Source organism: Candoia aspera, chromosome 2 (assembly GCF_035149785.1).
Source record: "Candoia aspera isolate rCanAsp1 chromosome 2, rCanAsp1.hap2, whole genome shotgun sequence".
NCBI classification, from domain to species: domain Eukaryota; kingdom Metazoa; phylum Chordata; class Lepidosauria; order Squamata; family Boidae; genus Candoia; species Candoia aspera.
In genome coordinates this window covers 178618783-178631898 of record NC_086154.1, presented here as the reverse complement: position 1 = coordinate 178631898, position 13116 = coordinate 178618783, and the positions used below count along the sequence as shown (strand labels likewise).

Here is a 13116-nt window from a genome sequence, read left to right as displayed (position 1 = left end):
GGTGAAGAAGAGGAGGAGGAGGAGGAGGAAATTTAAAACTTTATGCCAGAGTTTGGCCTCTTATAAATAAAATCCAAATTTCTCTTGCTAGTTACTGATTATTATAAATAGTCTTCAGGCTTATACAAAATGTTTGAAAGAAACGCAATGATTTCTTGGTTGCACTGACGTTTAGGGCCTTTGAACTGATCGTTTCTATGGCTGTGTGAGTGTTTAAAGGACTGATAATATTTTAACTTTTAAACCAATAATTAATTTGAAATTAAAATTTCAGGGGTATACTTGGTCAGGGCCACAACTAGGGTCTGTGTCACTCAGGGCAAACATAGATTCCACGCCCATTTTGGTGCCCCCCCCCGCGCTCATTTTGGCACCCCACCAGCGCAGCGCTGGGGGCACATGCCTTGCTTGCCCCCCCTAGTTGCAGCTCTGTACTTGGTTGTTGTCCTTTAAACAAGTTAATTAGCTTTTATAACTTGAATGTGACACTTATGATACGTAATTTCTCCAACTATACATTACATTTCTGTAGTGTAAAAATCTAGACAATTTCTTGAGTACTGAAAATTTCTATGAAAAGAAAGAGGACTAGCTAAGAGATCTAACATCCAATTTAATCATATTTAGAAGGAGGTGATTCCATATTAACTGATATATAAATAGCAATTTAAATATTGATACGGAGACTTAGTACATCCACCAATACAGTGGGCAATATATTTGTCCCCTTTCTAGCACAACGTGATATTTAAAGTTTTCACTGAATGCTATGTCTTCGTCTATAGCAAGTCAGCACAAGGAAGCAGGTAATATTAACATGATAGGAGGAACCATTTCTGCAGTGCAGAAAAGTAACATTAAATCTCTATATGCCTGAATTTCAGTTATGGTTGTGTAAGATGGAGATGATTGTGTTTACCAGTTAAACACTGGTACAATCGCTTTGGCTGGATTTGTTTTAAGTCTACAAGGAAGAAATGTGTATACAGTGTTTCAGGATACAGTACATGTTGTTATATAGACAGCCAGGTCTGCACAACAAAAAGTGTAACTAGTATACAGTATGGATAGCTTTAGGATACTATGTAGCATAGTAACTTCTAGGTCTTTCCCTTAACAGCTAAAGGCTCTTCTACTATATAAAGGAAAAGATTATTGTTTTTGTGTAGGCCAGTTGACTAAAATAAGTATATATTGCATGGGGAATTAAGATGTTGATTTCTCATACATGTTTTGAATGCATTTTTACAAATTTATATAGTGAGTCTGTTAGAAATAGCATTCTGATTTTAAAAAGGTTTACACACTTGCGTAATTTATCTGATCCTACGTTTCATAAGTGTCAGCCATTTGAAGTTTTTTGATTTTACAACAAGAAAAGTATTGCGTGGAATGGATTGATTTCTCTTTAGATAGCATACTGTAATGTATTACAAACAGCACAGTTCTAGCCTATAAGCCCAATTTAATCATCACTGTCATGTGTTTTAAAATTCAAAGAGTGTATCTAGTTTGAAATAAATGTCCAGAAGTTCTTCTCTACTGGGAAGTAATATAATAAAAAATATTCACCTCATACTGGCTTAGCTGAAAGACATAATTAAAACAGATTTGTGGCAAGGCAAGATAGCTGGAAAGAGAGCTTAGTGCCAGGGCATTTATTCACACACCCTCAGTCAAAGTACACTCCTTTACATACACCCTGTACCTCCATGAATGCTGACTAGCAAGCTTAGTGCATTTGGATGCTAGAGAGCAACACAGATCACATGCACACCTCCCTCAATAGATTATCACTGATCACAAAACTGATTTAACTAACCATTTTTTATTAGTGTAAGTGTGGATAACTGTAAGGAGGGGATTTTCCTTTAGTATTCTGTAGCTTGTTTAAAATGAAAAGCAGGTGTTACACTGAAACATATTGAGACTGAATGAGTCTTATTTAATTTTTAGCATTCAGGCTGTATTTTTGTTCAGTAATCCCTGAACAGCTCCTTCACAATAGAGGAGATTATGGATCTCTGTATCTTTTCCCTTATATGAAACAAAACAGCTGCAGGTGCTTTTTTTGAAAAGAAAATGGCCTGGGGAAAGAGTTTTTCCCCGACAGTATTCTGTTTAAGGTTGTAGTTTATATAGCAATATTTAACAGAAGTGTGGAGCAGTTGATAAAATGGAGCAGATATATAAATACAGCTATCTGTTTATGGATTTCTCATGTAATTTATTTTTTACATTTCACTGTGCTATCAAGTAGTTAATGACAAAACAGTTAATTTTTCTGGGCTATAACTTCAGGTATCTAGAAGGAAAATACTGCTTCCACTTAATATATACATTAGACTTTAATACTGTATATCAGGTCTAATAGTTACTTAAATGACATCAAGTTTGGCTTGACTCCTGGTGACTATACAGATAAATGCTATCACAACCTGTTTCTAATGATAATCTATAGCTTCTCCAATGATATTCCAGTGATCACTGATCTCATCTATTGTTTTTCCTGTCTTCTACTTCCCTCAACCTTACCAAACATAGTATTTTTTCTAGTCCATTGTTTCCTTGCATCACATGCCCAAATGTATGAGTTTCTGCTTGCTGCTCATAACTTCAGGATAGCAGTCAGTCATTATTTCATCCAGGACCATGGATTGGTTCTTCTTGCAGTTCAAGGTACTCTTAGCATTCACTTTCAAATCCATCATTTGCAGGTATCTTTTTTTCCTGTTCTTTCTTATTGTCCAATTTTCACAGCTGTGTATTACACTGAAAAAGCTATTGGCTTAACTATTCTGATATTTGTTATCATAGAATTATCCTTATTCTTCATGATCTTATCTGTGTTTGTAATTGCCACTTTCCTAGGATTAATCTTTTTTCCTTCAGCAGTGTCCATTTTCAGTTCTTCTTGAGCCTAAGGAAACAAAACTATGCCCTACCTTCACTTACTTGCCATCAATTGCATGCTCACTAAGCATGCTAGTTGACATAATATTTGTCTTTTTAATAATGAACATTAACTAAGATTTTTTTAGTTGTCTTTTTATTTAAACAATATCTTCCAAGTTTTCTTTATTTTCAGGTAATAAAGAAACATCTGCATATCTCACAGTGTTTCAGTCTCTGATTTTAATTCTAAATGTCCCCCGTTCTAATATAATTTTTATATTTGCTCTTTAATTTAAATAGATATGGGAACAATATTCTGAAGCACTCTTTTTCCTATTCTGAACTGTTCTTTCTTTGATCTCAGTTCTTGAAGTAGTGTAATAGGCTGACAAGTATTGTAAAGGTTCATCAGAAGAATTATCAGGTGTTTTGACACACCCATTTTCCTTAATTTACTCCACTTTCTGGCATGATCCAGATAATCAAAAGCTTTGCTGCAGACATTAAAACAAAAATAAACCTCCTTCTTAAATTCCTGCTCTCTCCATGATCCATTGATCTGACCTTGTATCCCTTTACTTTTTCTAAAACTTGCCTGTTCCATATATGGCTTTATTTTTTGTAAGCTCTTAAAGTAAAACTTTGTTTGCATGATAAATTAGTTCAGTGGTTCAATAATTTGCTTATTCTTTTGCACCCCCCCCCCCTTCTTCTCTAGGTTTTATGCCTTGTTCCCTATGTATTTATTGTTGGATTTATAACCACATGTTCTTAGTGGATGAGCCCATGGCATTTACAACACAAGAATAAATATCATTAAGCAACAACATGTTATATCAGTTCACATAGCAGTAAAATAATTAAAAAATATTTCTAAGCTTATTTGATGACATGGGGCTCTTAGTGCTAAGAGGCTCTTCTCCTCTGACTTTAAACAGTTCAGTGGATAGTTCATATATGCTGGATGCTTTCATATTGATAACTGGTTTATTGCCTCATACATCTCTTTCTAGTGGAGTTGGTTCCGGAAGTCTATGAATGTTTCTATCATTCTACATTCTTGTTTGTAAAGAGTTTCAATATAGTATTTCCATGTATTTTTAACCTCATTTGCTTCTATTAGAGCTTTTCTGTGATTAATCTTGACTATTTTTGCCCTAGCTGTACACTTTCTTGTGATTCCTATTAAAAAAAAACCTCTCATTTCTCTTTTTCCTGTATTTGCTGATGTTCCTGATTGAACTATTTTTCCATTTTTCTTTTTTGCCTGATGTTGGAAGTCTGTAGACAGTACCTCTTTATTTTTGTTACTCAGTGTATATGGCTGCCTAACTGAAATGGCTCAAGGTAACATACATTGGATTAAAACATCATTAAACAAAAGTAAACAATACAGGTTGAAATACAGTCATAACAGCCAGCTGGAATATTTCTCAAGACTTTCATCTTCCATCTTTCCTTGGCTATTGTGATAGTTGTTGTTGTTTTTTTTTGAAAGCCAGTAGAATATTTTCCTCTTTGAAATTTTGGGATTTTTTTTTCTGATTTGGTTTTCACAGTATCTTGTATCCCTTTGCATAGCTCTTCAATTCTTTATTTGAATAACTACAGTGTACAGAATTGATCCTTAATATTGCTCTTATATTCTAGCTGTATGCCCTCCAAATCTTGCTGGCACACCTATGCTCTGAAATTTTTAACCTGTATATTTAACACCAGTAATAATCACTGATTTGTTCCACAATTTGCAACTGAAAGTGCCCTGGCTGACTGGATTTCATTTCTCCATTTTGTACTAGTATGGAATCAATTCGATTTTGTTCAGGGATGCCATTATGCAGACTCTACAGATGCAAACATTGGAACAGTCAGGCATATGGCGCAAGACCAAACAGCATTTCGTTCTGTTATACATAGTGTCGCCATGAGTCATAAATGACTCAACAGCAACTAACAACAACAACAACAACAGTTATGTTGCTTGAAGCTGGTGTTCTGTTAATTTGTCTCCTGCATTATTGTGTTCATCTAAATCTTTTTATAATTCCAGTTTCCTCATTTCTTCAACTTTTCATTCCTGTTGGTGGTACTGTACTACACCTTTTGTAGATGCTGCATTTAGCGCTCTTGCAGTTTGTCATAGAATTCCTCAATGTTTTCCTCTTTGTGTCTGCAGTAGATCCATCCATACACTTCTGTAATATAAATATTGCACAAGTGTGTGGATGAATCTACTACAGACACAAAGGATCTATTACAGACACTAATTCTAATAGATATGGTCCTAGTTGGTTAAAGCTGAGCACATAGTTAGCAACATTCATTTTGAATATCATTATCATTCTGTTCCTTCATGTGGTCTCACATCCTGAATAGCATACAGTATCATGTTATTCTTTGACTGAAAGTGATCCATTCTGGGCTACCTAAGTTCACTTACTCCTAAAGCATCCAATTTACCATGCTTAATTTTTAGTTTAACAGTTTCAGGTTTTCCTTGATATATGCTTTTACAATTGTATACTGTATGTCTTTGTGAAACAAGGAACTTTTTAAAAATACTGTATTGGCTCCATGAATAACCATACTTCTTTGCAACTTTGGTCTGGCCATACCATCACCTCCAGATCTACTTACGAAAGTTTTACACTGTTTGTCAGTAAAAATGCTTCAGCTCTTATCATATGTCCTGCAAACCTGTCTAAATTTTATAACTATATTCATACAGTTTTCTGGATTTGATTGGGGAACTTTTTAATATGTTCCTTCCTCCACTCTTATGTAGTCCCATTTGCCCTCCTATTATGGATTACTCTTCATTTCACTCCTTCTCTTTTGACTTTACTTTTCACATGCCCACCAGCATATTTTCCGAGTTATTGATTTTTCCCACCATTATTAATGCCTTTGGTGGGACATCTAATATTGCTATCCTTATAAGTAGCTATGTTTGTGCAAAACCATTTCTGAAGATGGAATTGCAAACCTTCCTCTGCTTTTTCCAGTAGACTAGAATGTTGATTTTATAAGAAACCCATAAACCAAGGTATTTATGTACAGACTGTTTTTAGACTAGAAACATCTGCTCCTGGGGGAGAAAGTCCCATCAGTTTGTCCACTGTCATAAAGCAATTTACTTTGATTCCTCAATCTGATTTCAATATTCCAGTTTCAATTTACTGTTGTAGTCCTGCAAATAAATTGCAGCCATTTTACATGGACCTAATAAGACTTTTCTTTAGAGGAACAAATATTCAGCCTCCCAGATCTTGATCCTCTCATTGCAGAAATGGTAAGCAGTTTGAGATACAGTCTTCTTAACAAAGTCCTATTTACAGCAGATCTGCATAGGAGTTTATATGGAACTATAAACTGATGGGACTTCCATTCCCTTCAGTTACTGCAACAGAATCAGAAAGAAGATGTGAATCCAGCCAAATCCAGTCTAAACAAAACTGATGGCTATTTTATTTCTATTTCTGTCTCTCATTTTTTCAAGATTAGAAAAGATTTCTGATTTCTTGTTAGTTGTAAGAATTGGAAACTTTAACTCATCATAATAAAAGAAGTGGCCCTATTTTTACTGCCACCCCTTCCTAACTCACTTTGTCTTTTTAGGGTTTATTATATAATTTTCATACCATTCTAAGAAAATGATATTCTTTCATCTTCCTCTCTTGGACTTGGTGGAGGAAGGGAAGTGTATGTAGTGGGAATGCAGATACTGGACTCATTTAGCTAACCAGACATTTCTCCTTAGTCTTTTCTAGATCTGACAAGACATTGGTCTCCTTGTTTTATCTGGCATCCTCATGTTAATCTGGATAGTTATCAATTATGATAACAACTTGAAAATGTTGTATATGTTGGGATATAGCAAAGTTTACTATAGATATATAGATATATTCTCATTCTGAGACATTGAATGAATTAAGTAGGCTAGCGGACTGGCAATCTTTCCTATAACATGCATGTTAAAAGATAGCCAGACTGTCGCTGTCTGAAAATCCAGTTGCAGTTCCTAAATCATATACGCGGTTTGTAGCTCCAAGTATTGTTTTTTTGAAATGTTAAATTAAACACTGCTTGCTTTCTGCAGTTACTTGGACTGCAGGTGCTGCTGAGGGTAAAGACAAAGGCATTAAAGAGAGAATAGTAAATGAAGAGGCATGTATAGCTTACAGGGGAAGAGCTTGCTGAAAAAGAACAAAAGGAGAGAAGACAAATACTGTTGCCTAAGAGGTTGGGTAGTATAAAACAGCACCAGCCTGTCAGCAAGGAGGCCACTGATAGGCCATTGGCAGGACACCTCGCCTTATGCCTTGTCTCTTGGCCCTGCCCCTCACCCTGGGAGCTTGGCTGAGGCTTGGGACTGGCAGTCTGCCACCTGCTTGTCCATTCTTAGCTTGAGGGCTGTACAAAAACAGGCAGTGGGTTGGATTTGGCCCATGGGCTGTAGTTTGCTGACCCCTGGTATAAATCATAGATCTGGCTAGCTACCAAAGGTTGGTGAAGTGGAGAAGAGAGAAGCAGATTCAGCAAAAAGGCATGAACACTCCACAGCTGTGAGAATGAAAGAAACTATCAGTCCTAGAGAAGAATTGGTCTGTGCTGCATTTTTTACCTTCAGTAGATTAATGTACCTTCTCCAAGCACTAATCATCAAGTATTTATTGATAGGAGATCACATTGTAGGTCATAGTACTGTAGGATTCAGATTGTTCTGAAAGGTTGACAAACTTCCTTTCACCACTGAATGGATTATCTGTGAGTTGGAATCATCTGCCTTAATGAAACCTGTTGATTCCTACTCAGGGGAAGCAGGTATATACAAACTTCTCAAATAGAGTTATTTTTGTGTTTCCTTGCTTTCCTCTAATGAGGATGGAGTAGCTTATCTGATTTTGGATCAATGTCTCTGGTTGAAATTGATAAAAATCTGTTAGTTGTTCCCTTTTACTTTGTACTACTGTATTTTCATGTGCTTGTATCTTTATCATTCAAAGCCAAAGTAGCTATCAAAGAGTCTTCTTCCAAGATTTATTTCATCTTGTCAGTCTAGCCTATAGCGCTGCATTTCTTGGTGGTCTCCTACTCAAGTACTAATTATGTACAACCCTGCTTATATTTTTTGGGATCGGCCAATAACAGGTTGAAGTACTATGCCTCAGTCACATACTTGTATGAGCATCCCATTATATTGTGAAATTATCAGCTTTTTCACACCCAAACAAATCTTTATACTTGGACAAAAATTGAACAGTAATACATATTCTATAGGTGTAGGCTATTCTTTGTGGTACTCTTGCATTTATTATTCAAGCTTTTAGGTAGTGCTAAAGAGAGATGCACAATATGTTTTTAATTCTAATTAAATTTAGAACACCTCATTTTTGAGTGCAAAATAACTTTCCTGAGTGGGAAATGGGATATTTCTAACATTTTGGAAGTGTTTTAATCTTGAAGCAGCTGTTTCAAGGTACTCTGAAAAACTCACAATAACCTGTTCACATTAAAATGAAGTGTTTCAACTTTGAAATGGTTTGTTTTGAAATATTCTAAACATTCTTGGTGCTAAACCACTATTCTATCAATGGCTCATGATTTCAGCTGCAATGAAATTGCTGTTCGTATTGCGTATTGTTTTCCCTTGTTATGATTGCTGAAGTAATTCATAAAATTCATTCTTGAAGTATAACCATTGTTTGGAAATGAATTTTGTTAAACATCTAGTAAATATACTTTTAGCTATGTAAAAAACTTCCAGAGTGTGAAAAAGAGGGTGGGGTAGGGCTTAATGATTAACCTGAATTGAGGAAATATGCAGGTGAAATGTCCCCTGCTACTGTTCTCTAGCAGAAAAATCCTTGTCTGGTACAGTATTTACTTTGGGTGAAACCTCTGTGCCAATGAGGGATTTTTCTCAGGATTGATGCAGTGGATAAAAGGGTTAATTCTATCTCCATGTCTATTTGAACCATGTTAATTTCTGAGACAGGAGAGCAAAATTCTCCTGCATTTGGAAGTGTCTCTCAAACACAGACAGCTAGGGGAAAAAAAGAGTTCTGCATCCATTTCTCCTTTTTACTCTCAGTTACATCAGTGCAATCTGGAATATGGAATGGATGTGAAAGTATCAATGTTTTGACTCACAGCATTATTACATATTCTTGCATGAGTTTTCCTTTAAATACCAGTTTTCTGTATCTTATTTAGAGCAGATCTGTACGCTTGAAGTTTCTACTGCATTTTCTTTATATAATGAAACTATGACAAGGCAAACAGGAAGATTTGCATAGGAGTGTTTAAAGTTTAATTATCATATTATTCTTGCATTTCTTAAATGGCACTTTTCTTTTTTAGGCACCTACACCTCAATAAGAAAGCAACAGACAAACAACCATATAGCGAGCTTCCAGGTGTTTCACTTCTGAAGCCTTTAAAGGGTGTTGATTCTAACCTTATTAACAACTTGGAAACCTTCTTTGAATTGGATTATCCCAAAGTATGTATCAAAGTATTTTTAATGGATGAAAAAAATCTAGCATTCTGTGTTTTGTTATCTTGATCAATAAAGCATTTTAATGCATGATAGAGAGCCAGTTTGGTGTAGTGGTTAAGGCACCAGGCTAGAAATGGGAGACTATGAGTTCTAATCCTACCTTAGGCACGAAGCCAGCTGGGTAACCTTGGAGCAGTCACTAGGAAGGACGCAAGGGTAAACCACTTCTGGAAAACCTTGCCAAGGAAACTGCAGGGACTTGTCCAGTCAGTTGTCTGGAGTCAACACTGATTTAAAGGCACAACCCCCCCCCCAAAAAAAAAAACCCCACAGAAAGATGTAGTTTAGTAATATCTTCAGGACCACAGATTCTCCAGTGGATTGGATTCCCAAGTTGAATGTTCATTTATTTCTTTCCCATTAATTGCCATCTTCTTGTGTAATCAGCATCCTATCATATTTAATATATATGAGAATAGCAATTACTTCTAGTTTCAAAATCATTGGTACTGAGGGTAGTGTTAAGCCAGCTATGCTCATAAATTCCTGGAGGGTGCCCAGTTTTCAGAATAATTAAATGGGCAAATGAAGGAGCAATCCCTTTGTCAGCAATTATTAGATTTGTAATGCGCTCTCTCTCTCTCTCTCTCTCTCTCTCAGCAGCAAACATATATAATACTCCTGCCTCTTATTTTTCCCCACAACAACAACAATGTGAGGTGGGTTGGGCTGAGAGAGAGTGACTGGCCCAAGGTCACCCAGCCAGCTTTCATGCCTAAGGCAGGACTAGAACTCACAGTCTCTTTCACCAAACTGGCTCTCAATATTTTTTTCTTTTTTTCCTTTTATTGTAATGTTATAAACCTCGATACATTATATTATTTCAATGCAGATTTCAGTGCAGTAATATGATTAAAATTCATGAACATTCTATTATTTAGAAAACTTAAACTATTGAAAATAAGAAAGTAAAAATTGTGTCAATATTAATTGAGGATAATTTTCCTCAATGAATAAATGAACTAGTACAATGCTTTTGACTCATTTGTTTAACTGGGTTCTCTTTATCTAGTTTTAGGGTATGGCTGGAGAACAGATCACATTTTAGGTCACATTTATGTAGAAATATTGAAAATTCAAAAGGGTTCACCAACTTTTAAGCACCATGTATGCCTTAATTAATATTGTTTGGGATAAAGTATAATCATTGGCAAATTCCCAGGTTTATTGAAAATGTGTAGATGTTGTAGTTACAACATCCTTTTTGGAATTCAAGCAATAGCACACTAGATTAAATTGATCTTCTAGGCTGCAGATGGGTTACTGTCTTCCATTTGAAAAAGAAAAAGGAAAGAGAAAAGAGATGTTAAGAAATAACTTGAATAAGTCCAGTAAGACAAGCCCTAAGCTACTTCAGCAGCTTATTATGTAGTAACAAACAAACAGGACTCTGTTGTTTGTTACTGCTAGGCAAGAAATAGGCAAACTTTAGGTTTACACTTTTATCAACTACAACCAGCATGGTGAATGGCAAGGGATTTTAGGAGTTATTCAGTGACTATTGGTAAATATGGAAAAGACTCAGTTGGTTCTAGTTCAAACTTTACAAAGCAAAGATTAAAAAATAATGTACATACAATGCTCTGTGCCAAGCAAAAAGAATATTTTTGCTAAATAACAGATGTCCTAGATTAAGACTTTATAAACTAGCCAGTTACTGAACTGTGAAGTTATAAATGCAAATGAATAAATAATTTTTTTTTAAAATTTATCAGAAGCATAGCATTCTCTAGTCCATGAACAATGAATGAAGCAATTATTTCCAAAGCGGCTTTTGTTATTCCAAAGCTGGAATAACAAAATAATTAATATATTTTACAAGGAGCTCAGTATATTAACATTCATTTTAGGATGTCATGAAACAGGTTGAGGTTACATGAATAGTTCTTGTCTTGATGATGAAATTATTAGAATTCCATGATGTTATAGCACTGCAAGAATATTTTGATTTGTTTTTATTAATTGTAATATATAAAAACAAAGAGGAAAAATAACAACTAACAGGAAAAAAAACCCAAAGTATGAGAAAAAAGGAAAAAAAAATCAAACTTGTTTTTAAAGACTGAACTACATCATGATCAAATATTAAGTCTTTCTGTTATATTGATAGCAAGCCAATTTATAAGGTGAGAGAGAACACATATTCCTCCAGGCTATCTTTCCATCATAATGTAATAACGTACTCTACTGTACCACATATCTAATAAATCTATAAATCATATATTGATAAATTCCAACTTTTTGGTATATAATTCTATTACATAACACCTTTAAGCCCATTTCTCTTCTGATATCATATTAATAAACTTTAGACTGTTAAACTAAAATAAACCAATATTGGGACAACCCATAGTATGTACAGTATAAATGTCTTCATTCTTTTGCATTTCCAATACAATGAGGTTTACAGCACACTTTTTCTAACCATCCTCTGAGATATCAATATTTATTTAAAAAATATTGAATTAGTGTCATTTTAAGATAATCAGAAACATATTTAATGTTCTTTAAGACAGTTAATTTTGTATTACATCTTTGAAAAGATAGCATTTTAGAAAAGTATGTCATTTAAGCACTTTTTGTTTATGTGAACATTTTTTTCATATTTATATTCCTGTAAAGTTAATTCCTTTAGAGAATTTACCACATGTCCTGTGTATACACATTATCCCTTTCATTTTTGGCATGTTTATTTTTATGACCCTTTTTTTGTTGACCAAGTAATACATGTATAATAACAATAAGTTAAAATATTGCTCATTTATGGAATCTTTCCGTGCAGTGGGAAGAAGATAAATAATGTTCAGAAACTAAGCTTTAGAGAATCTTATAAAAGAGCTTTTTAACAAATACAAATGGAATTTCACTGTGGTTAAGTCTGGGTTACTGCTTCTACCCTCTAAACTTTGTGTCTGTGTGTGTGTCTGATGCAACTTTGTCTTGTGTTCCATATGAAAAAAAGATAATGCTTCCTCCTGTTTTCTTCAGGATAGTGAAAAGGAGTATGATGACTATATTTGCAAAATAAGAGATGGAATATTATCAAGAAGAGTCTTTGTGTTTCCTGGAGTTAGATTCTGCAATCTATATAGTGTCATATAGAGGTGTCAAGAGCACTGTCTGGACCATTTCTGTTGGTTGAATTTCAGTGATCTGTGTCTGAGCCTTTGTGTGCCCAACCTTTTGTTTTCATAGATTAATCTAGCAGGGAAGGTGTAGTTTGCTAAATCTAGAAGGTTGTAAGGAATTCTTAAGAGATGGAAGAGACTCAGCCTCTACAAAAGTGTGCTTGAAACCAGAGGCAACTGTTGTGTTTTCCAGCTGATTTTGAGAAAAGTGGTTTTGGTGGCGGCCCTTGGGGCTAATGTTTGTCAGAAGAAAGAGTCATACTAGGGTGACCTTGTTCATTTTCCTAGGCCTCTCAGCACTCTTTTATACTATCAGTCCTGGTATTCTTCTAGATAGACATGCTGAGTTGGGTGTGAGGAAACACTGGTGGTCAGGTCAGGAGTTTTGCTCTGATATGAAGGGCTATTTCCAGAAAGTGGTACGTGGGACTTTTGCTAATGCCATTGATTGATTGATTGATTGATTGTCCTACTTTATTTGTATGCCCCTGCCCTCAAAGGCTCTGAATGGCTGACAGTCAAAAACAAATT

At 35.0% G+C, this 13116-nt stretch overlaps 1 protein-coding gene across 1 annotated transcript in view; it reads left to right on the top strand.

The window, feature by feature from the left end:
• The window catches only part of UGCG (UDP-glucose ceramide glucosyltransferase), a 36843-nt gene that overhangs the window by 1414 nt on the left and 22313 nt on the right, over positions 1-13116 (top strand). The window contains exon 2 of the mRNA XM_063294981.1: positions 9259-9400. Coding sequence (XP_063151051.1) covers positions 9259-9400 — 142 coding nt within the window. The remainder of the gene's footprint in view (positions 1-9258; positions 9401-13116) is intronic.